The sequence below is a fragment of the Callithrix jacchus genome, chromosome 19, assembly GCF_049354715.1.
Source record: "Callithrix jacchus isolate 240 chromosome 19, calJac240_pri, whole genome shotgun sequence".
In the NCBI taxonomy this organism is placed as follows: domain Eukaryota; kingdom Metazoa; phylum Chordata; class Mammalia; order Primates; family Cebidae; genus Callithrix; species Callithrix jacchus.
The window spans coordinates 5,714,132-5,738,853 of record NC_133520.1 but is presented as its reverse complement, the minus strand read 5'-3'; the positions used below and the strand labels follow the sequence as shown (position 1 = coordinate 5,738,853).

General features: G+C 41.8%; 1 protein-coding gene across 24 annotated transcripts in view; it reads left to right on the top strand.

Moving 5' to 3' along the window:
- Window positions 1-12,129, top strand: part of DISP1 (dispatched RND transporter family member 1) — a 174,372-nt gene extending 162,243 nt beyond the window's left edge. For all 24 annotated transcript variants that reach the window (XM_054248171.2, XM_054248179.2, XM_078356460.1 and 21 more), the window contains one exon: window positions 8,522-12,129. In XM_054248171.2, the coding sequence (XP_054104146.2) occupies window positions 8,522-12,106 (3,585 nt within the window). In that variant the 3' untranslated portion in view covers window positions 12,107-12,129. The remainder of the gene's footprint in view (window positions 1-8,521) is intronic.
- Window positions 12,130-24,722: the final 12,593 nt, after the last annotated feature.

Below are 24,722 nucleotides of genomic sequence, written 5' to 3'. Positions count from 1 at the left end.
TGATAGTGTTTTCTGTTATTTCACAGAATATTTCTTTTCAGTGAAGTATTTCAGACTGTTTTTATTCTTTTGTTGCATTGTTGATTTCCTAACCTAGTTTCATTGTTTCCTATTTCCCGCCCTGAGGCAGTTGTAAGCATCTTAATTATGCAAGTAAATGCCTGCCTCTCTGGCAATCAATGGGTCATTTGGGCCGGTGACCTCAAAGGGAAATTTAGGGAGCAGGCTGGGAAATGGGACATCAAAGAGCATAAATACAGTATCTATGTAACTGGCGAGAGTAATCCAATCCAGATTGCCCCGAATGCCAAACACTTTGCTGCTTTGGGAGACGCGGGGATGCAGGAAGACAGGCGTTCTGTCTCTCAGTCTTCTCTAGAGCCAAAAACATGTCAGCACCAGAAAATGTAGTGAGCTTCTGGGTTTGGAAGAGCTGTCAATTTTATATGTTCAGGGTTGATTTCTCTAAATAGAAGCTGCTATCTGATGTCACTAATGAACGTGTCCGAGCAAAGCAACCGGCATAGAAGGAACTCTGTGTTCTCATGTTCTCAGTATAACACTAAAATGTAAAATCACCGGGTAGTTAAAAATCGAATCTTGTGTCCTGTTGAGAGCTAGCTAGCCTGACAACCTGATGCAGTCACCTGTTCTATTAACAGGGAAATTTCTTAATGAAATAAGTGGTAGAAAGGAAAGAAGAGATTACCCAAACCAACAGTCTCATTGTACTAACATGAGTACCTTCCAATAACTAAGTACCTTAACCAGGTAACCTAGTTAGATGGTCCCAGATCACCTAGATGTACCCCATCCTTCATTCTAAGAGACTGTTTGCACATTTTGAAATTGACTTTCCAGTCGATTAAGGTATCAGGATTTTCTGTCAGTGCCATCTTCCTTTCACATAGACCAAAGCCACAATCTATCAACAGACCAGAGTTTCTTAACTGGTGATCAATTTTTATTTGTCCTATTTTCTCTTCTACAGCTATCAGTTCCTTATTTGAAGGCTATGAACCTATTTCTCCTTGTCATGCATTAGTATACTTCTTTTTTTTTTTTTTTTTTTTTTTTTTTTGAGACGGAGTTTCGCTCTTGTTACCCAGGCTGGAGTGCAATGGCGCGATCTCGGCTCACCGCAACCTCCGCCTCCTGAGTTCAGGCAATTCTCCTGCCTCAGCCTCCTGAGCAGCTGAGATTACAGGCACGCACCACCATGCCCGGCTAATTTTTTGTATTTTTAGTAGAGACGGGGTTTCACCGTGTTGACCAGGATGGTCTCGATCTCTTGACCTCGTGATCCACCCGCCTCGGCCTCCCAAAGTGCTGGGATTACAGGCATTAGTATACTTCTTATACAGAAAGTTAACTCTAAAGGTGTAAATGCGTAGCAATATTTACTGTGTGCAAGACTATGCTAGGTACTTGTACATCACTCACATGGATCTGTGACCTTGGAATTGATAATGCATTTTCACAGATGATAAGTTAAGCTTAGAGAAGCTAAGCCAGTCTGGTTACAGACCTTGGATGAGTGCAGTTCATTAACTTCCGTTCCTTTTTGTCTTCATTCTTCTACCTTTGGTTGATCTTCAGACCTTCCCTTTCCTGAAGACTCTGAGTGATTGAATTCACTCAGTTAATTAATAGCTGATATTTAGTGAGTATTTACCTTGTGCCAGGAACTGTTCTAAATACTTTATTTAATCCTCGTGACAGTGTTAATGAATTAAACACTAAATAGCCAATTTTCTGGTTGAGGAGAGTTCACATTTGTGGTCAGGGGCACATCCAGGATTGGAACCCAGCCAAGTTGAACTCCGGAGTCTGCCTTTTTCCACCCTGCTTTATGCTTCCAGTGAGGAAGAGACCTCCTCCATTTTTTTTCCTGTATATGCCATTCCCCACACAAATGAAGCTTAAAAAGTCATTGTGGTCTGGAATAGTATCCGTTTTTTCTTAAAGAGCTAGCAATTTAGTCCATGAGTATGTGTTAGACTCTGAGATTCAAAAGCCAGCAAGCAATACTATGCCATGATAGCTTTCATAAATAAAAGTGGTGTATACTTTCATCTCTCTCTCTGTATGTATGTGTATATATTTGTAGCTTTCATAAATAAAAGTGGTGTATACTTTCATCTCTCTCTCTGTATGTATGTGTATATATTTGTAGCTTTCATAGATAAAAGTGATGTATACTTTCATCTCTCTCTCTGTATGTATGTGTATATATTTGTAGCTTTCATAAATAAAAGTGGTATATACTTTCATCTCTCTGTATGTATGTGTATATATTTGTAAACTACCTCAACATGATGATTTAGATAGATAGATAGATAGATAAATGATAAAAATCATCATGTTGAGGTTGTTTACAAAAAAGCATATGCAAAGGATAAGATAAATAAGTTGAATGAATCACATAAAGGGAAAACAATTGGAGGAAAATAATAAAGCTAAGGATGAGATTTAGCATATAATAATACACACCCACAATCTTGTATATTTGCTAATAGGAGCCACAAACTTATCTCTAACCTCCCAGCAGCCAGAGCAAAAAGGATTTCACAATCAGTAACAAAAGTCATATAAAGAAGGTAACAAATTTGTGTTTTAGAAACTCAGCTTTTCCTCCTGCTAAGGCAGGAGGAGACAGTTCCCCCACAGTCTTCATAAAAGAAGTGTGGGAACGGGTATGGTGGTTCACTCCTGAAATCCCAGCACTTTGAGAGGCCGAGGTGGCAGATTACCCAAGGTCAGGAGTTCAAGACCAGGCTGGCCAACGTGGTGAAACCCCATCTCTACTAAAAATACAAAAATTAGCTGGACATGATGGCATGTGCCTGTAATCCCAGCTACTTGAGAGGCTGAGGCAGGAGAATCTCTTGAACCCAGGAAGCGGAGTTTGCAGTGAGCTGAGATCATGCCATTGCACTCAAGCCTGGGTGTTGCAGTGAGACTCTATCTCAAAAAAAGAAAAAGTGTGATGCTGTGTACAAAATTCTTAACAGTGTGCTTAGAAGAGATACAATATTAACGTTCAGCTGATTTGCAAAACATAGGTAGGCTGGTAGCAAGAAAACATTATAGCAACATCATTTCTATAAGAGATCAAAGCAATGAAAGCTAAGCATGTGGCTTTCTAGTGGTTTAGCGTGTTGCATGTGCATAGTTTAGACTATCTAAAGGAGTAGATGCGCTCTGCTTGTCTAAGTCTGTCTTTCTGCCGAGTTGATGATAAAGATCAGGCAGCTGTGAGTTTAATTTGTAATCCCTGGCAAGATCAGTACAACTACATGTTTTTAGTACGTACTTTCTGAGTCACCAACTCAGAGCATTATCTCTATACGTTGGCAGTTAATTAGGAAGAAGTAGTGCTGTGGTCCTGTTGTGAGAATTTGAGAAACAAACTTAAGACACATGTCAAAATGAATGGTTGATATGGCCAGTTATAGATCCGTCCCCACAAATGAATAAATAGGTGACCAAAGCCCCAAAAGTCTACCTCAGAGAGTGTGGTTCTCATTTTAACTTGTTAAATACTATTTTTACCAATTATAAACACCTGTGCATTCTAGTCTCAAACTCTGCTATGAACCTGGAATAATAAATCTTTCTTATAGAGATGATATGTTCATCTGATAACTTAAGTAATAACTATTGGTTAACATTTCAGCTTTCAGATTATTGCTGTACCTTTTTTTGAGTCTCCCAGTTCAAGACACTGTTAGGGTTTTTCGTTGTTACAGTGGTTCGAGCAGACTTGTCCGAAGGCTGCTTGGCAGTTGTTCCTCTCCCCCACCCCCAAATCCTGGTTGTTGTACTGAAAGTACTTGATTATTAACAACTATGAAGTTAAATGGGGCATAACCAAGTGATAGAGAGCAAACGACCTTAATTGTTGGTGGGTTGACTCCAGAAAACTTCTGGTAATTAGTGTAATATCTCAGTGAGACCAGATGTTTCAATTGTCGCCTGCCTGTGTTTATAGCACATTTAGTTCAAACTCCAGATTTTGTTTAAATTACGTGCCATTTATACTCATAATTCAGACAACGTTGGTTTCCAAAAGTGGTAGCTTCTGTTTCTGATCCTATTGTCTGCCTCCTAACAGAAATGCTCGTTTTCTTACACACTTTCCAAAGGAGCTTCAGTTGATTCCCCTACTCTTCTTCATGTGTCCTAAGGGACACAATGGTGTCATTAGTAACCAGAAGGGAGTCTCTCTAATCTTAACTCTGCTGGAAACCGTTTACTTATTCCATAGTCTTTGTACATTGTAGAAGTTGGAGCTCTGAGGACTCAGCTTATAAAGGGATTTGAAATTTGTTGTCAGAGACTCTGTTTACTAGGGTAGCTTTTGTGGACAGCTGGAAAACCCCTGAAGCTTAGAAGATCCGAGAAACATATTTTCCCATTCTTGTTTTAAAGAGGAGTACAGAGCCCTTGCTTTTTCTTTTTGCTCTAGGCTCCCCTTAAACATTTAAATACATACTGAGTTTTGTTACGTGGGGAAGGAGAGTCCAGCAGTCAGTTGAACCTGGTATTCAGAGCTTAATTTTTTTCCCTTTTATTATTTTCTCAGCTTCTTAAAATATCTCCAACTCAACCAATAGTTTTAAAAGTTAAGATACCATTTAAAACTCTCCGCTGGCTTCTTCTTTTTCTCTCTTCTCTTCCTTTCCCTTCTATTTTAAGTCAACTCCACCCCTGCCACTATCTAACTAGGGAAGTGTGCAAAGACATGTTATAACCACAAAAACACAATGATTCCTCTCAACATCCATTTTGTGAATAACTAGAATTAGAAGGCTATATTCCTCATGACAGTTATAAGAAGTTGCTTCCACTAACTTCGTTTTTATTTTTATAAACCTCAAAGATTTTGAATTATTCCTACAAATCCTTCTTCCAAAAATATGGCAAAATATCTGTGTCCTGCATGAAGACATACCTGCTTTCCAGTCTCTTTAAGCCCCATAATGTAATACATGCTTCTGTGTTTCTGTATCTCAGTCACATGTGACTAAGTTAGTGCCATTGCCACATCACACTTAAAGACTTGGGTACTTTCTCTGTGGGTCACCATAAGCCCTTACATATAACACCATACTTCTCACTTTGAATTAGTTACTTATTCTTGTGTCTGATTTCCCTGCCACACTGTGAACAATTTGAGAGGAAGAACAACTGTGCCTTATTCATCTTGTGTAGATGCTCAGTAATTTTTTTTGAATGGATGAATAGACCAAGAACATAGGACTCTACTCTCAAAAAGTGTAGATAATTCCTTGAACTCCATTCCTTTAAATTCAGGGTACTGGCATCTAACTCAGGGTAGAGAAAACCAGGCATGATGTCTTTTCTCTGTCCTTTCTTCTTAGCCCGTATGAGTTCTCGAAACTGGTTTCCCAAAGATTGAACATCAATCAGTACCACCTTTGAATTGGAGGATTGGTTCCCCAGTGACTTACTAGCATGGGATTTTAATAGCAGCCATCAAAATAGTATGTACTCTGTTTATAATGTCTAACTTCTTTTATTTTGAGATGGAGTTTCGCTCTTGTTGCCCAGGCTGGAGTGCAGTGGCACAATCTTAGCTCATTGCAATCTCCACCTCCCGGGTTCAAGCAATTCTCCTGCCTCAGCCTCTTGAGTAGCTGGGACTACAGGCACGCACCACCATGCCCAGCTAATTTTGTATTTTCAGTAGAGACGGGGTTTCTCCATGTTGGTCAGGCTGTTCTGGAACTCCCGACCTCAGGTGATCCTCTCACCTCAGCCTCCCAAAGTGTTGGGAATACAGGTGTGAATCACCATGCCTGGCCTATAATATCTAACTTCTTTTTTTTTTTTTTTTTTGAGATGAAGTTTCGCTGTTGTTACTCAGACTGGAGTGCAATGGCATAATCTCAGCTCACCACAACCCCCGCCTTCTGGGTTCAAGCAATTCTCCCACCTCAGCCTCCCGAGTAGCTGGGACTACAGGCACACACCACCATGCCCAGCTAATTTTTGTATTTTTAGTAGAGACGGGGTTTCACTTTGTTGACCACGATGGTCTCGATCTGTTGACCTCGTGATCCACCCACCTTGGCCTCCCAAAGTGCTGGGATTACAGGCATGAGCCACCGCCCCGGCCCTAATTTATTAATCTTTGGTCAACTATACACATTTTAAAATGTGCTGTTATTTGAAAAGATTATTCAAGGTCAGAACTCTGTGCTTTCTCTCCCAGTTTCAGTTGGCAATTCCATGTCCTTTATCTTTGGCATTTGGTTATTTCAGCAACTACAGGTATTTTCCTTCTAGCTGATAAAGAATTCCACAATGGATACAGATCATTTTCTTCCATCTGAAAACCGTCAGGCTTGCATTAGCTTTCATTCAGTTCATCAAGCTGACTAGTGGTTTGTATGTCACCTCTTTGTAGAGTGAAACTGGTAATCTGCCATGAAAACCAGTGAGATGCCATTCCAGGGTTTCCTGTTATTAGGTGGCTCAGTTTTCCCTAAGTTAGAATATGCGAATGTTTTTACCTGGAAACTGTCAAGTATGAATTATCCAGTTTATGGAATGTTTACGATTGCTCCTCAAAAATGAGCTTTAAAATGAACCCTTTGTTACAGTAAATATTATTGTAGTACATTTGAAGAGTAACCTTTGGGTTCATTTTTCTTTACCCTCAATAGAGTATCTTTAGAAAAACAAACAACTTTTTATTATGGAAACTCTCCAGCATATACAAAAGTAGAGAAATAGTATAAAGAACTGTTGAAGTAGGTCACCCAGCTTCCACAGTTCTCAACACGTGGCCAGTCCTGGGCTACACCCCACCCCCACAAGATTAATCCAGGAAAGTCTCTTGACAAACAGAGTTCAGGGAGCATAGGTAACTTGGTTCTTGGGCGAGTCCAAGTTCTAAAGAGGTGATTCATGCCAGCTTCTCCTCTCCTTTGAGAAGACATTTCAATGCATGGTTGATAAAGCCTAGTTTAATCAAGGTAAAGAGTGTTTTTAATCCTACTAGAAAAAAAAAATTCACTCCCTCTTTGAACTTTGGTTTCTTCCCTGGAGCAGCCTTTGGTAAATAGAGATGAGAGAAACTGATAGGACCAGGTCATCTTTAGTTCTGGTACTCCTCAAGAGAAGTCTCTGGTGAGGCTCAGGAGAAGAGGAATATTTCTTATTCTCACCTCAGAGAAGAGGGGCTACTCGTCCAATATACAGGATGGAATGGTAGAGACTTCATCATAATCTAGCAAACCAGTGATGGAACAATTTTCAGTTTTTTATAACACCAGCCATAAGATGAAAAGCCTTTTCTAGGAATGGTGTTTTAAATGAAATACTGTCCACACTAAATCCAGAATTATCATATTTGCTAATATGCTGTAGGCCCTCATTTACCAAAAGAGAAAGTTCTCAAAAGAAGGATTTTTGTCAATTTGAATAAACTGTATGGAAGAAATAATAAATCCTTAAGCATTTATTTTATTGTATATACCAATTTTTCAAAATCAGATAGAAATCATACTTGAATCTAGAAACACTTCCCTCTTCTACTCATGCTTCAGGAAACAATTTTATTCCAAACTTTTATGCTTCTTGACATCAGCACTTTTGATATTACTGGGGTCACTTTTTGATTCACCAGACAGTTTTTGCCTTAAGTCTGTTTGGGCTTCTATGACAAAATACCTCAGACTGGGTAATTTATAAACAACGAAAATGTATTTGTTGTAGTTCTAGAGGCTGGGAAGTTCAAGACCAAGAAATAAGCAGATTGGGTCTGGTGAGGACCTGTTCCTCACAGATGGGACACTCTGTGTCATCTGGCCTCTGATAAAAGCACTAATCCCATTCACGAGGGCTCCTCCCTTGTGATGTAGTCATCTCCCAGAAAGCCACGCCTCCTAACACTAACACTGGGAATTAGGGTTCAACTTGAATTTGGGAGGAGCACGAACATTCAGACCAAAGCAGTTCTCTCAGGAATGATACTCCCTAGAGAACTGCTGTGTGTCGATTGAAATACAGTATTTTAGTCACCAACAATTTCATGCTGATAACCAGAATTTTAGGCAAAACCACAAATTTCTTTCATATATCAATCGTACGGTTGTTTTCTTAATCCTTTACATGTATAGACTTAAGCTTCATAACTTATCCACTTTATTGCTTTTTAAAGTGACTTTGAAAAGAGTTGTTGACTAAAGTAGGTGATAATTTGATCTCCTCTGAAACTAGCTTTGGTTGAAGTTGTTTCATACTTGCATGTCATCCCCAAACGGTAGTTTTTAATCAGAAGAAAGTAACCTAAAGGGTATCCTGTAACATGAGACCATTTGGGGGAAGTATCTCAGCCTGCATTCAAACTGATTCCTAATTTAGGAGGATAATTGTTTAGCTTTTGTAACTTTCCCTGTCCCTCAAGGTCACCTCAGTTCAGACCTTTCCAGTTTGAACGATGGTGAACCGATTTAAGTTGAAGTCCTGCTTGTCTCTATCTCTGCAGATCAGATCTCATCCCCAGTTTGGCGATCTTTGCCAGAGGACCACTGCTGCCTCCTGCTGCCCCAGCTGGACGCTGGGGAACTACATCGCCATTCTGAACAACAGATCGTCCTGTCAGAAAATAGTCGAGCGAGACGTTTCTCATACCTTGAAGCTGCTTCGGACTTGTGCCAAACACTACCAAAATGGCACTCTGGGACCAGACTGCTGGGACATGGCAGCCAGAAGAAAGGACCAGCTCAAGTGCACCAGTGTGCCCCGCAAATGTACCAAGTACAATGCCGTGTACCAGATCCTCCATTACTTGGTGGACAAAGACTTTATAACCCCAAAGACGGCTGACTATGCCACGCCAGCTTTAAAATACAGCATGCTCTTCTCTCCCACAGAGAAAGGGGAGAGCATGATGAACATTTACCTGGACAACTTTGAAAAGTGGAACTCTTCTGACGGCGTGACTACCATCACCGGGATTGAGTTTGGTATCAAACACAGTTTGTTTCAGGATTATCTTCTAATGGATACTGTGTATCCTGCCGTAGCCATCGTGATTGTCCTTTTAGTCATGTGCATCTACACCAAATCCATGTTTGTCACGCTGATGACAATGTTTGCAATAATCAGTTCTTTGATTGTTTCTTATTTTCTCTATCGTGTAGTATTTCACTTCGAATTTTTTCCTTTTATGAACCTCACTGCCCTCATTATTTTGGTTGGAATTGGAGCGGATGATGCTTTTGTCCTGTGTGATGTTTGGAGCTACACCAAATTTGATAAGCCTCACGCGGAAACGTCAGAAACAGTAAGCATCACCCTGCAGCACGCTGCCCTGTCCATGTTTGTCACCAGTTTTACCACGGCTGCTGCCTTTTACGCTAACTACGTCAGCAACATTACAGCAATCAGATGCTTTGGGGTGTATGCGGGGACAGCTATCCTGGTGAATTATGTTTTGATGGTCACGTGGCTTCCAGCAGTTGTTGTACTGCATGAACGGTACCTTCTTAATATATTCACGTGCTTCAGAAAGCCCCAGCAGCAACTATATGATGACAAAAGCTGCTGGACGGTGGCTTGCCAGAAGTGCCACCAAGTCCTCTTTGCCATTTCAGAAGCATCTCGAATGTTTTTTGAAAAGGTGTTGCCGTGCATTGTCATTAAGTTTCGCTACTTCTGGCTGTTTTGGTTCCTTGCCTTAACTGTAGGTGGGGCCTACATTGTATGTATAAATCCAAAGATGAAACTGCCCTCACTGGAGTTATCCGAGTTCCAAGTGTTCAGGTCATCTCATCCTTTTGAGCGTTACGATGCTGAATACAAAAAGCTTTTCATGTTTGAACGTGTTCACCATGGCGAGGAGCTCCACATGCCTATCACAGTAATCTGGGGCGTGTCCCCCGAAGACAACGGCAATCCACTCAATCCCAAGAACAAAGGGAAGCTGACGTTAGATAGCAGCTTTAACATCGCCAGCCCCGCTTCCCAGGCCTGGATTTTGCACTTCTGCCAAAAACTGAGAAACCAAACATTCTTTTACCAGACTGATGAACAGGACTTCACCAGCTGCTTCATTGAGACTTTCAAACAGTGGATGGAGAACCAGGACTGTGATGAGCCTGCCCTGTACCCATGCTGCAGCCACTGGAGCTTCCCCTATAAGCAAGAGGTTTTTGAACTGTGCATCAAGAGAGCTATCATGGAGCTGGAAAGGAGTACAGGGTACCATTTGTATAAGAAAACCCCAGGACCAAGGTTTGATATCAATGATACTATCAGGGCAGTGGTGTTAGAGTTCCAGAGTACCTACCTCTTCACACTGGCTTATGAAAAGATGCATCAGTTTTATAAAGAGGTGGACTCGTGGATATCCAATGAGCTGAGTTCGGCCCCTGAAGGCCTCAGCAATGGTTGGTTTGTCAGCAATCTGGAGTTCTATGACCTCCAGGATAGCCTCTCCGATGGCACCCTCATTGCCATGGGGCTGTCAGTTGCTGTTGCATTTAGCGTGATGCTGCTGACAACTTGGAACATCATCATAAGCCTTTATGCCATCATTTCGATTGCTGGCACGATCTTTGTCACTGTCGGTTCTCTTGTCCTGCTGGGTTGGGAGCTAAATGTGTTGGAATCTGTCACCATTTCAGTTGCCGTTGGCTTGTCTGTAGACTTCGCCGTCCATTATGGGGTTGCCTACCGCTTGGCTCCAGATCCCGACCGAGAAGGCAAGGTGATCTTCTCTCTGAGCCGCATGGGCTCTGCGATTGCCATGGCTGCCCTGACCACCTTCGTGGCTGGGGCCATGATGATGCCCTCCACCGTTCTAGCTTACACCCAGCTAGGCACCTTCATGATGCTCATCATGTGTATCAGTTGGGCTTTTGCCACCTTCTTTTTCCAGTGCATGTGTCGGTGCCTTGGACCACAGGGTACCTGTGGTCAAATTCCTTTACCTAGAAAACTACAGTGCAGTGCCTTTTCCCATGCCTTGTCTACAAGTCCTAGTGACAAGGGACAGAGCAAAACACATACCATAAATGCTTATCATTTAGATCCCAGGGCCCCAAAATCTGAACTGGAGCATGAGTTTTATGAATTAGAACCTCTGGCTTCCCACAGCTCCACTGCCTCTGAGAAGACCACTTACGAAGAAACCCACATCTGCTCTGAATTTTTCAACAGCCAAGCAAAGAATTTCGGGATGCCTGTGCGCGCAGCTTACAACAGTGAACTCAGCAAAAGCCCCAGAACTGACTCTGGCTCCGCCTTGCTGCAGCCCTCTCTTGAACAGCACACCATGTGTCACTTCTTCTCTCTGAATCAGAGATGTAGCTGCCCAAATGCCTACAAATGCTTGAAATATGGCCCACACTCTTGCCAGCAGATGGGAGACTGCTTGTGCCACCAGTGTGCTCCTACCGCTAGCAGCTTTGTCCAGCTCCAGAACGGCGTGGCACCTCTGAAGGTCACACACCAAGCCGCCGAGGGCTTTGTGCACCCGCTCACACACATCCACCCCTGTCCCTGCCTGCAGGGCAGAGTAAAGCCAGCTGGGATGCAGAATTCTCTGCCTACGAATATTTTCCTCCACCCAGCGCAGCAAATTCAGGCCCAAGAAAAAATTGGCAAGACCAATGTACCCAGTCTTCAGAGCATAGAAGAGCGTCTTCCAAAGATGGCAGCGCCATCGTCATTTGTCTGCGGAAGCACTGGATCATTACTCAAAACGTGCTGCAACCCCGAGAATAAACAAAGGGAACACTGTAAAAATGGAGACGTGGGAAATAGGGAGAGCGGTGGAGAGACAGAAAACAAGGCAGGGGGGAAAGTGGAGCTGAGCTGGTCGCAGACGGATGCAAGTGTAAACTCAGAACATTTAAATCAGACTGAACCAAAAGTCATATTTAATCATTTAATGGGGGAGGCTGGTTGTAGGTCCTGCCCAAACAATTCACAAAGTTGTGGCAGAATTGTGAGAATGAAGTGCAATTCTGTGGACTGTCAAATGCCAAACGTTGAAGCCGGCGTGCCTGCTGTATTAACACACTCAGAACTTCCTGGCGACAGCTTGTTAATAAAAACACTATAATAAATACAGCATTCAGTTCAGAACCAGTGCCTCAATTATTCTTTTTAAATGGAAGTAAAATCCAGAGGCGTAGAAAAAAAGCCCAAAAATATAGCAACAAGCGTGTTTCACGCTAACAATTACAGAATATTTTTATATTTTGTAGGAACAAATGAACTTACACATCTGCTGAGTGCATTGGGTTGTTGGATTGGCTGATGATTGGATTTTATATTTTCAAAAAGTATTGTTGTTTTTTACATTTATGCCCAGCTTGAAAAATAATTGTCTCTCTTTCTACCCTCCCACTGCTGTGAATCAGAGATTTAAAGTCTGAATTACCTCGACATTTCGGTTCTCCCCGGCCACCGTATTCACCTGATGTACTCACTCTAGAGTATTTGGTGGGCAGTAATCGGGACTTTTGATTGCTCAGCATGAATACTAGGAATTGCTCTGATTTTAATAGAGCCACTTCAGTTGGGATTCAAGAACTACAAAACATTAACATTTACATTTTTGGTGAAGCCTCATGTAAAAAATCAGTTGCCAAGCACCTTAATAACGCATCCCATGTGTCTGCTTCAGTAGACTTCACATGAAGCCAAGAGCACACTTAAATCCACATCAGTGTCTTTTCCACGTTAGCCAAAATGTACAGTTGTTTAGTTATTAGAGCTATTAACTCAGGAGCCACGAGCATCATCTGTGTCAGGCCACGATTATGTTAGAGGCGCAGAAGGAAAGGCATGAATGAAGAGATGTGATCACGAAAAATAGTGCTGTTCTTCACGAGATACATGATGACAAAGGTAGATCCAGGCCAGGTGAGCCTTCAGAGCAAGGGAACTCGGATGAAGTTTTACTTCCAACTCTGCCCCTAAGGGGCCATGTTTAGAGGGCTTCCTTCTCCTTTGTTAAAGAGTGTCTCAAGACACCCGAGGATTATTTTCTTATGCAGCTAACACCTGGAAATGCTAAGCCTTCAGGCAGCATCTTAAATGACACCTGGGTATCTCACGTTAGATCAGTCTACAGTAATTGAGCCATTGGATCATGCTTTCTGGATAAGGCATCAGATGACAGCCCTTGTCACAGGGTGTCCATCTGATCCTTTGTGCATTCTAGCCCAATCCTGGAAGCGTTCCTCTGCATTCCACTTCCCTCTGGAATTCTACCTCCAATTTGGTCCTCTGAAGAAAACAGTGGAAATATTTGTAAATACAGTGTTCCCTACAAAAGTTATACTTGTTATTTTCTAAGAATAGTTTTCCAAAGTAGATCTGCATATTATTCTAGGGCCTGAAGAAAAGCTGTCAGGAGCAGAAAGGGAGCTTATAGGTCGTTGACTCCAACACACATCCACTAAACCTCATTTTTCTTAAGTAACTTTCCAGCTTTTGCTTGAACACTTCAGTGACCAGTAAGTAGCTTACTACACGTCTACTTGGTTGAACCAGAATCTGTCGTCCTGTAGTTTTTCTGCCAGTTTGTCCTCATTCTGTTCTCTGAAGTGAAAACAAACATCTCTAATCTTTCTGCCACATGGTATCCTTCAGATACTTGAAAACAGTAATCATGTCCTCCCACTAACATTGGCAGTTCACGGAAGTGTTCTTCCCGTGAACACGGATGGAGCATCTATGTTGTGGTACCCAAACAGACCCTGATTACATCGCAAGGAGGAGGACCAGCCCCCAGGAGTCTGCATGGCACTCCCACTGGTTCACATAGAGATGGAAATAACTTTTGCTCAAGTATTACAGCTAACTCTGAGGCAGCATGCAGGGAACTAACCCTCACACATGTTATGTTTCTCACATGTTTTGTTGCTAAGCTGCCTCTTCAAACCAGTTAATTTTTTTAACCCTGACATTCAGGAGCTTATGTCCACTCCCATCGCACTTAATTCTGTTAGATAAATAAAGGGACATAGGGAGGAGAAGGAACAGTTGAAAACAGGACTCACAATACCCAACACTAGAGTCTTGGTTTTCCCTCTGAAATGTGTAACTGTAAAGTTATGTGAAAATTTAGTGGCCCAAAAGCACTTTTTTGTTGGGTACGCACATGGATTGAATTTAAAGGCAATTTAAAAAAATGCCAATTTCTTTACGGATGATCTAACCTGAAGACTTTCATGTAAGCTAAGTGTCATATGAGATGAAAATGAAGACTAGAGGGAGGAGTGGGGAGCATCCTACGTCTTCTCCCTGGGTTCCATCAGGGAGGCATGGTTACCGTGCACCATGCCTGCTCCGGCTCCAGGGGGCTGGAGGGGCCTTCCCTCTCCCCCATCCCCCACCTCTGAGTAATTACCCTGAAACTTGAATGCAGCAATGAACCCTTTTCACATTTATTTCATCTCCAGCTTTGGGACTTTGAATTGACTATGTTTTTCACAAATGGATTTCTTTTTTTTTAAAGTATTTATTTGCTAGGGCTAGAAAGTTTTACATTTTTCGTTTTTTCTTTTTAGCTCATTACTGGGCAGCAAAGGGTCGCTATTTCTAGTACTGTTTCACAAAAAATTTCATCCAGTCTTCTAGGTAATTTGCAAAGCAGATACATAGGGAAAAGAGCTCTTTCCTCTGTCTGTGAAATACTTGTAACTTAGAAACTATTTGATTATGGAAAGAATTCACAGACTGTTACTACAGCAGAGCACATCTTTGAGGTTTGAGTCCAAGTTACCACATTTGTTCCTGACTTCCCTCTTCAAGGTTACTTTTTAAATCCCTATTTTATTGAAAAGTGGAATAGGCCAAGAGCAAGAAATTTTTCACAGAGACAAGCTGATTTTGAAATAACTACACAGCTTCATGCGTGTATTCATTTCTTGTGTATAATTGCTGTGAAATGCACATTCGTCTAGAACAATATTCTTTAAAGGTATGCTAAGTTGCTACTAAAGGTTATTGTAGGAATCTCTGCCCCAGCTTCAAGCATTCTAAATTTTTAAACTCTTGCATGGGGCGATGTGAGGAGTAGTTTACAAATGTGATCTTACAGGAGATTAGGAAATGTTCCCAGTTCCCATTGTCTCACATAAAAACCATCTTTCTGCCAGCAGTTAGGAGAGTTTCTGAATGAAATATCAGGAAACAGTGTCTTGGAAAACAGCTGCATCTTTTCACTTTAATTAGGAGAGTCGTTTTGAAGAAAAAAAAAATGAAACCTGTGTTTTAAGAAAATCCAGACTCAACTGGGATTTTTTCATAAGGTTCAAACATAACCACAAAAATAGAAATTTGTTGAAATCACAAGGGGATTATTTTTTATGCAGAAGAAACGATCACATCCAGATATCCTGTATGCCACAGTGGATCATTCTGAAATGTTGGCTGGCATTTAGTTTATCTCAATTATTGTTACATTAACCCACAACTTTTTTGTTAGACATTTTCATTATGTTTGGTTTTGTACACTAAGGCTTCATATCTTTGCATTAAATATAAAGCAAAAATCTAATGAATATTCAAGATTGACGAGTGGAATCTTGTGCTCTTAACAGAGTTTAATTATTGTGTGTGTTTGTGTGTGTGTGTGTGTGAAGAAAAGATGTCACTTCTTGTTAGCTTTGTAAACCAGAGGGTGCTCACACAGAAACAATTAAGTGACCAGGATCAACAGCAGTTTCCACCAGATCCTCTAAACCATCAGTCAGAACCTGAAGTTGACAATAGCAGTGCCATCTAGGACACAGTTCACTGACTCAGCGGAGCCTGATGGGCATTCGTTGCACATACGTATGCTTTCCTGAGATTCTGGGGACGTGAGTGCTGTTTTAAGTTTTAGGGAGGGGGACATGCAATACAGCAATAACGGTCTGTATTCAGAAGTCAATTCAAGAAGGAGCTCTTTCTAGCTTGCTTGTTCTTACGGCTTTAGGTAACCTTGAGAACCACATCGTTTTTATTTCGAGTAAGAAGATAAATCAATGGCCCAAATTATTAAGCGTAATGCTGTAGAAAACAGCTTCCCTTCTTAAGGGATTTAAGCCAACATTTGAATACCAGTCAACACCTCTGCTGCTCTCACCTGACCCCTAAAATGACTTCACTTCCTGGCTTACTTTGTGCTGCCTTTAATGACATATTCACCACCCCGTGACGATCACGGTGAAATAGTTCAATTCCATGTTGTTAACTGGAAGAGCTAAACCTCAACATTTACCCTTTCAAATCTTTTTTTAATATGTAACTTTCTGTAATGTAATCTACATATTCCTAAAAAATTAAGGACAGATTATTTTTAGCAAGAGATATTTTTATTTGGCACAGTGGATTACTTGAGGTCAGATGTTTGAGACCGGCCTGGCCAACATGGTGAAACGCTGTCTCTACTAAAAATATGAAAACTAGCCAGGCGTGATGGTGGGTGCCTATAATCCCAGTTACTCAGGAGGCTGAGGCAGGAGAATCACTTGAACATGGGAGGAGGAGGTTGCAGTGAGCCGAGATTGCGCCACTGCACTCCAGCCTGGGTGACAGATCGAGACTCCATCTCAAAGAAAAAATTTTTTTTCTTTAGAACCCAATAAGGTTCTTATAAGAGCTGGTTTTAATTTGAGACAAAGCGACAGAATAAAATCGGCTTATTCTCTATCCACTAATTGGCCATTTTTGATCAATGCATTGGATTTTTAACTTTCCACTATTTAAAGGGGAAAGGATTTACTAAGTAAACCAATAATATAAACAAGATTACGAAGAGCCTGTTTAGCCTGCCTAAGAAAGCAAACCTCTAGAGTTTAAAAAACTGTAGTGTTACTGTCTTTGCAACATAGTATGATCATTATGAATCTTATTAATTTTTTTTAAAAAGGTCCCATGGGATAATCTCTAGGCAGAACTTTCCCAGATGTCTTAAATACTAACTGAGAATGGGAAAAGAGTAAGGATTTTCAAATGGTCCTCGATGTGGTCTCTCTGATTCTCCCACTAGCTGTATTATTCCATCTTGGCAAGCTCGCTCACCTGCCTGCAGAGTGACTTCTATTTCTCTCTATTGTGGCAATAATAAAGCGCTTAATTCGATGTAGCTTCAACAGACGGGGGTGTGTAAAGCCACAAGCTTTCCTCTCCCTCCAGTAAAGTTTGTTTATAAAGAGATCTGAGGAATGGCTTTGTGAAACAAGCAAATCTCCTGGCGATATCCTCACTCAGACTGAAGTTCACCGGTGTTTGTTCTTTTATAGAGCTTGATCTCTTCTCTTCTCTTTTAGTTTCCTGAATAGTGCATGTGTTACTCCTCCATATGTGGGATGGAACTAGGTATATACCAAACAATCTTGAATTGCTGGATAATTTTGTCACAGATCCCAACTTGAATTTCTTTGCCTTGCCCTGCCCTGAAAAGGGCCCTGGGCTCTGATTGGCAGATAAAGGGGAATTTCCTTCAATGAGTGGCTTCCATGCCAATCATGAGAAATTACACACCTCTGCATGATGCCAACTGAGAGGAAGCAGAGGTCAGAAAAGCCAATTTTGAGACAAAACTTTAATCCTTCCTCTCAGTCACTGTGATTCAGAAAACTAATTTAGGTCCATATCCCATCCCAGAAACAAAAACTGATTTTTCTCATCTGTGGGTTGATTATTACAAACCGCATGGGAGTGGGGGAATTTGCCTTCAGCCCCACAGAAGTGGAGGGACGGTTTTTTATTCTCCGTATTTTCGTTTTGTGTTGTTTTCTGAGACACAGTTTCACTCTTGTTGCCTAGGGTGGGGTGCAGTGGCACAATTTCAGCTCACTGCAAACTCCGCCCCTGGGACATAAACAGTTCTGCCTCAGCCTCCTGGGATTGCAGGCATGCACCACCAACGCCCAGCTAATTTTGTAGTTTTAGTAGAGATGGGGTTTCTCCATGTTGGTCAGGCTTGTTTCAAACTCCCAACCTCAGGTGATCCACCCACCTTGGCCTTCCAAAGTGCTGGGATTTACAGGCATGAACCACCACACCCAGCCTATTCTCTATGTTTTGATGTCATATTTGGGTCTTGGGAGAATTGGGCTGATGAGTCTTTTTTTAAAGCAGTTTGGGCCATCCTGAAGGAAACTACAGGTAATTTCACCTGCTTGCACTCCACAGTTCCCTTAGAGTAAGGGACAGATCAACTCTCTGGGTGTTTGCTGCGACAGCAGCTTCACCATCTGCATCTGTTGTCCCAGAGGATAACTGTCGATGATGTGTCTGCCTCCCTCACTAGACTAACTCTTAGAGAGCAGGCATTCTCGTCAGCACTTCTTTTTTTTAGCTTTAAATAAGAAATTTATTGCAAATATAGAAATTGATTCTCTCCATACAGGAATCTCCGAGTTGAGGAAAACAATTTCGTGCCATTCAGTTTTAAAACAGGAAATTGAGGGAAGGGAGAGGCAGATACAGGGAAGAGAAAAGAAAGTTAACCACCCCCCCCCCCCGAAAAAAAAAGAGAAGAAAACTGAAGAGACAAAATTCAACTGAAAATCACTGCATTCAGGGCACAAAGGCAGGGCCTCTGGTGACCAAGAGCCTCTGCCTTCAAGAAAACTACTGTCTTGAAAAAGCTAAATCGGTGCTCTCCAAAAAGAAAGGATTTACAAAGCACATAATTGTACAAGTAAGACTTTTTAAAAACAAGAGGCAAATGTGTTGAAACTTGGATTCATGGCTGGGTGCTGTGACTTATGCCTGTAATCCCAGCATTTTGGGAGGCTGAGACAGAAGGATTGCTTGGAGCTAGGAGTTCAAGACCAGCATAGGCAGCAAAATGAGACCCTCATCTTTACATAACAGTAACAACAAAAGTAAAAACACCAAAACAAAACTAGGATTCAGATAGTCCTGAGCATTTTCCAGTCACTCCTGTTAGCAACACCAAGGTCTTTAAAAAATTGAGGGATTAAAAAAAAAAAAAAAAAAAGTTTTTTTTTTTTGAGACGGAGTTTCGCTCTTGTTACCCAGGCTGGAGTGCAATGGCGCCATCTCAGCTCACCGCAACCTCCGCCTCCTGGGTTCAGGCAATTCTCCTGCCTCAGCCTCCCGAGTAGCTGGGATTACAGGCACGCGCCACCATGCCCAGCTAATTTTTGTATTTTTAGTAGCGACGGGGTTTCACCACGTTGATCAGGATGGTCTTGATCTCTCGACCTCATGATCCACCCGTCTCGGCCTCCCAAAGTGCTGGGATTACAGGCTTGAGCCACCGCGCCCGGCCACAACTTTGTTTTTAACAACAAAGATCTGGGTTGAAGAGCAAGACCAGCCCTCTATTTTCTAATACCTCATCTGTGATATTTATGATACCTACCTCATGGGGTTGCAAAGGTTAAATGAGATGTGACACACTGAGGAGTGTGCTGTGTAACTGTCACTGTCCAACAGCTTTTCTGCTCATCATCACATCATTCAATTCTACTCATTAAAACTCATCCTGCAAACATGCAAGCAGGTCGTCTTTCTCAGCTGATTCCCTGTCACACAGATGCTATGTATATGTTTTCCTGTATTGCAAATGCTGTATATATTATATAGTATATAAATGTGTGTACACACGTCTTCAATGTATAGATTTGCTGCAAATGCTTCAATATCATAAAAACTGTATCCTCCAGTCTCACTGTGACCTCCGATAATAAAATATAATAAAAACTATTCTACTCCAGTCTGTCTCACTGTGACCCCCAATAATAAAATATAATAAAAACTGTATGCTACTCCAGTCTGTCTCACAGTGTTTTAAATAAGGTGTTTTTATTTCTGTTTCAAAAGCTATATCAGTGTATCTGTTCACTACATTCTCGGGGTACCGTAGAGGTATTTTCCACTCTGAATTTATAAGCTAAATAATTTTAAGAATATCCTTCATATTATGATTGTAGCATATATTTTATAGTGCACGAGTCACTTTTCCATGCATACTTATCTAAATTAAATGTCTTAGGCCGGGCAGGGTAGCGCACGCCTATAACCCCAGCACTTTGGGAGGCCAAGGCGGGTGGATCACCTGAGCTCAGGAGTTTAAGATCACCCTGGGCAACATGGTGAAACCTTGTCTCTACTAAAATACAAAAAAATCAGCCAGGTGTGGGGGCGCATGCCTGTAGTCCCAGCTATTCAGGAGGCCGAGGCACAAGAATCTCTTGAACCCGGGAGGCAGAGGTTGCTGTGAACCAAGATTTCACCACTGCGCTCCAGCTTGGGCGACGGAGTGAGACTGCGTCTCAGAAATAAATAAATACATTAATTAAATCAATCTTCACTATAAGTTGTCTGCCAAAAAATTTTGAAGAAATGAATGAGTAAATGGCTAAAAGGATAGTTGAAGTTGTCGAGGCAGAGAGGTTTCCCTTGTTTACAGATGATGAGCTTGAGGTTAAGGAAGTTTTACAGTAGGAGTCCAGAGTTTTTTCCACAATATAAACCTACTGTGATGAAGTCATTACAAAAAATGGTTCATGATTCCTTGATATCACTTTAATTTTAACCATCCATATGACCCCTCTTCTGATATAATTATTCACTAGCATACTTCTCTTTATTTAGTTCTGATTCAAGGTAGATACATTTTTCTAGTTTTTTTTTTAAATCTGGTACTTATGGGTTTTGTCACATAATATGTTTTATGTTTATTTTGAGGGTCTTATAATACTCAGAAGTTGAAAAGCAAAATCCAAGATCTGCAGTGGTTTCTGCTACAGTAAGCTGAACTTAAGATGAAACTTTGAGAAAATGGATAGACACAATTGACATTTTCCAGAATACACATTTTATTTTAAAATCCCCTAACTCAGTGTTTTTGCTAATGGACACTGACGTTCCCTTGATTTATCTGCCATCCATGTATAGATTCACTCATTAATCCAACAGACACTGCTGACAGCCTGCAATAAGCCAGCTACTCTCAGCTACTAGAGCCTGAATAAGACACAGCCCTGCCTTCCAAGAGTGCAGACTAGTAAACAAATCATTACAAGATAAATGACTGCTTGGAAGAAAAATCTGTTTTACAACACCTTTCACAAACAAAGGATTACTGTCTCTATCATACAAATGTAAAAGAAAAGAGAACCAATAGAAAAGTGGGCAAATGAAATAAACAGGCACTGGACAGAAGGAGGGATGCAAACGGACAATCTATTCTCTAGGTGACTCACCATTTTAACTTATATGGTCGCCTAGAATTTTAGATAGACGGCCTCCAGTGCCGGAGAGGATGTGGGGAAAGAGGTACTGTTTGGATGGATGAAAATCAACACAATATTTTGAAAGGGCAGTTTCTGACAACACAGTGGATGTTTACAGTCTGTGATGGAAGAGTCTCATTTCTAGAAGTCTCCTCTCCTATGTGTGTGCCATGTGTACATATGGGAGTGCTCATCACAACAATTCGAAACAAGCACTGTCCACCAGAAGAGCCCTGGTTAAATAAAACTATGAAATATGTGGTAGATTTTTAAAAGAATGATGTAGATTTTTATGAAGTCACCTATAAAGATATTCATGGTACATTGTTAAGGGAAAAAAAGTAAGTTGCAAATAAAATAGAATGAGGTAACACAACTTTTAGCAAGGTTTCCTCTAGGGAATAGAGTCGGATACAAGACTACTTGCAAATGAACGAGTTATCTTTTTTTTTTTTCTTTTTTTTGAGACGGAGTTTCTCTCTTGTTACCCAGGCTGGAGTACAATGGCGCAATCTCGGCTGACCGCAACCTCCGCCTCCTGGGTTCAAGCAATTCTCCTGCCTCAGCTTCCTGAGTAGCTGGGATTACAGGCAGGCGCCACCATGCCCAGCTAATTTTTGTATTTTTAGTAGAGACGGGGTTTTACCTTGTTGACCAGGATGGTCTTGATCTCTTGACCTCGTGATCCACCCACCTCGGCCTCCCAAAGTGCTGGGATTATAGGCGTGAGCCACCGCGCCTGGCTGATGAACGAGTAATCTTAACATTATTTAATAATTTTTTCAATGTGCTTGAAAAATAGGTGATTTTAGCTTTCCTTTATGTTTTCCAATATTGTATTTTATGTATTTTTTTTACACTGCAGGAAAGGAACGGGCCACAAAGCAGAGAAGGGGCTGTCTGCCTGATATTTTTAAAATAGGTAAATGTCCAAAAGCACAGTTTAGTGGTAAGTATTGTAACATAGGAGTCTACAAAACATCATTAAAAAGGAGAAGGGCCAGGCGTAGTGGCTCACGCCTGCAATCCAAGCACTTTGGGGGCCAAGGCGGGCGGATCACCTAAGGTCGGGAGTTCAAGACCAGCCTGACCAACATGGTGAAACCCCGTTTTTAAAAATAAAAAAAATAAAAAACAGAAAGGAGAAGGGACAGAATCCTGAGGGTTTACTATCTATGTGACCCCTTTTCATCTATTATCCATTTACTCCCTGGACAACCTAGGAAGTCAGTAATATTACCCTATTTTACAGATGCATAAACTGAGGATAAGAAAAATTAGATAACACCTCGAAGATCACACAGCTGTGTAGCGGCAGAGATAGATTTTAGCCCACGCCTGTTTAGCAAGCTCCCCCCTGAACGTTTGGGCCAGGTGTTACAGATGGACCAGAGGAGAGAGCTGCAATCCAAGCCGAGGAAACTGCAGCTAAGAGTCAGAGACTTCAAAGAATTTCGCCCGACATGTCACGAAGTTTCTAACAGCAGGGAGAAGTTGCAACTGGAATAAGAAACAACAGAAGGATGCCTCAGGTGAGTTAGCCACCCGGGGCTTGACTGTTCTTCCATTTTTCACGATCTTCCAGCTTCTAATTCCAGAAGGCCCTCCAGAGGTGTACCTGCGGGTCTCGGGGGTGGTCATGGCATCTATGGCGCCATCAGTCAGCCTAAAAGAACTTACAAAGACTATAAAAGAGTCTTCAGGTCACACCAAAATCAAAATCCTTTTTCTATAGGTTTCTTCATATGCTCTAAAACTAAGGCCTTGAACAGGGGCCTCTAGAAAGAAGGCAGATTTGAATCTAGACTTTCTGTCTCACACAGTGATTCGTGGAAAGGGGAATTCTGTCTGTGTGGCCGACTGTGATCATTCCTGGGTACACTGACATTTTAACAGTCTCTCCATATTTCAAAGGTTTCCCCCATGTTGTGGATCTACCTTCCCAGCATGGCGGCCAGACACGGATTTCTTGCTTGCCGCAAGGCTGCAGACACGTGACTTAGTTTCTGCCAATCAGATGGACTTTGGATTGAAAGTGATCAAACAAGCAGGGACCAGGGTCCTTACTTGCAAATGCATGTGTTTTGGGGGTTGTCAGTGTCAGTAGCTCCCTTACCAGGACCATTCTTCATTGTGGTGCTGGAAGTTGTTCCTAGAAGATTGGGCGCCTCCAGTCCTTGCAACATTTCAGTGAGTTTTCTAATGTCCTTAATAAATGTCCTCCTGCTGAAAACCAGCTAGATAGATTCTATTGTCTGCAACTGAGAACCGTGACCAATATAACACAGGGACTAAGAGGAGAGGAAGAGCTTCCTAACACCCTACTGGTCTTAGCTCAAATAAGGAATGGAGAAAGCTATGAAATAAAGTATGCTGGCCTCTTTGCCAACACTGTGTCTTCGCTTCCTTAAGGTTAATGAGTTCTAACCATGTTCAGATTTTCCTTAAGAGTTTAAAATTCTGCCCCAAGGCAATTACATCTTCCATTCGTTTGTGAATACCTAGTAATAATGTCTTGACCTCATAGCCTCTGAAACATTCACTTTCCCAGCAAATGCTAACCATGGAAACAACTCAGCCAAAATGCATAACTGATGGGAGGGAGGGAGGGATCGGCTGTGCATAACTCCCCCAGGGAGTTCCCTGGGAGGCCCGCCCATCTGAAAAGAAGACTGTGAACCGAGAGGAGGGAAGGGAGACAGTGAGAAGACAGCTTTCAAGTCCTTCAATTTTTCTTTTTTTTAGACAGAGTCTTGTTCTGTCACCCAGGCTAGAGTGCAGTGGGGCCATCTCCGTTCACTTCAACATCTGCTCCCAGTTCAAGCAATTCTTCTGCCTCAGCCTCCCAATTAGCTGGAATTACAGGCGTGTGCCACTACATCCAGCTAATTTTTGTATTTTTAGTAGAGAAGGGGTTTCTTTATATTGGCCAGGCTGATCTTGAACTCCTGACCTCAGGTGATTCGCCCACCTCAGCCTCTCAAAGTGCTGGGATAACAGGCGTGAGTGACCACACCTGGCCTCAAGTCCTTTGATTTCTTAAGACAAGATGATCTGTTAATGCAGGTGCTGGGGAAGAACATTTCTGAGAAGTTTGGCTGGAGTGCACGCAGCCTGCTGGGCTGGTCCTAGACTCTTTTCCCACTTGAATAATGGGAGATGGATTCGGAGGCCTAAACATACAATGAGGCCCTCGTGCAGGTTGTTGTGCATTAGAGGAATCACATCTTAAGAGGAAAGGCCTGGGAGAACTTCCCATCTGCCCAGGAGAACTTAGGAGAACTGGGCCTTCCTGCTGAGAGATTAGCATGGGAGTTACTGGGGGGAGCCTGGTGTGGGGATTTGCTCACTGAGGCCAGGTGAGGCCAGTATTATGGGTTAATAATGATTTCCTGGATCTCTGCCATCGTTGGAGACATCTTTGATTTTATCTCTACAAAAATAAAGACTAAGAGACAAACAAGT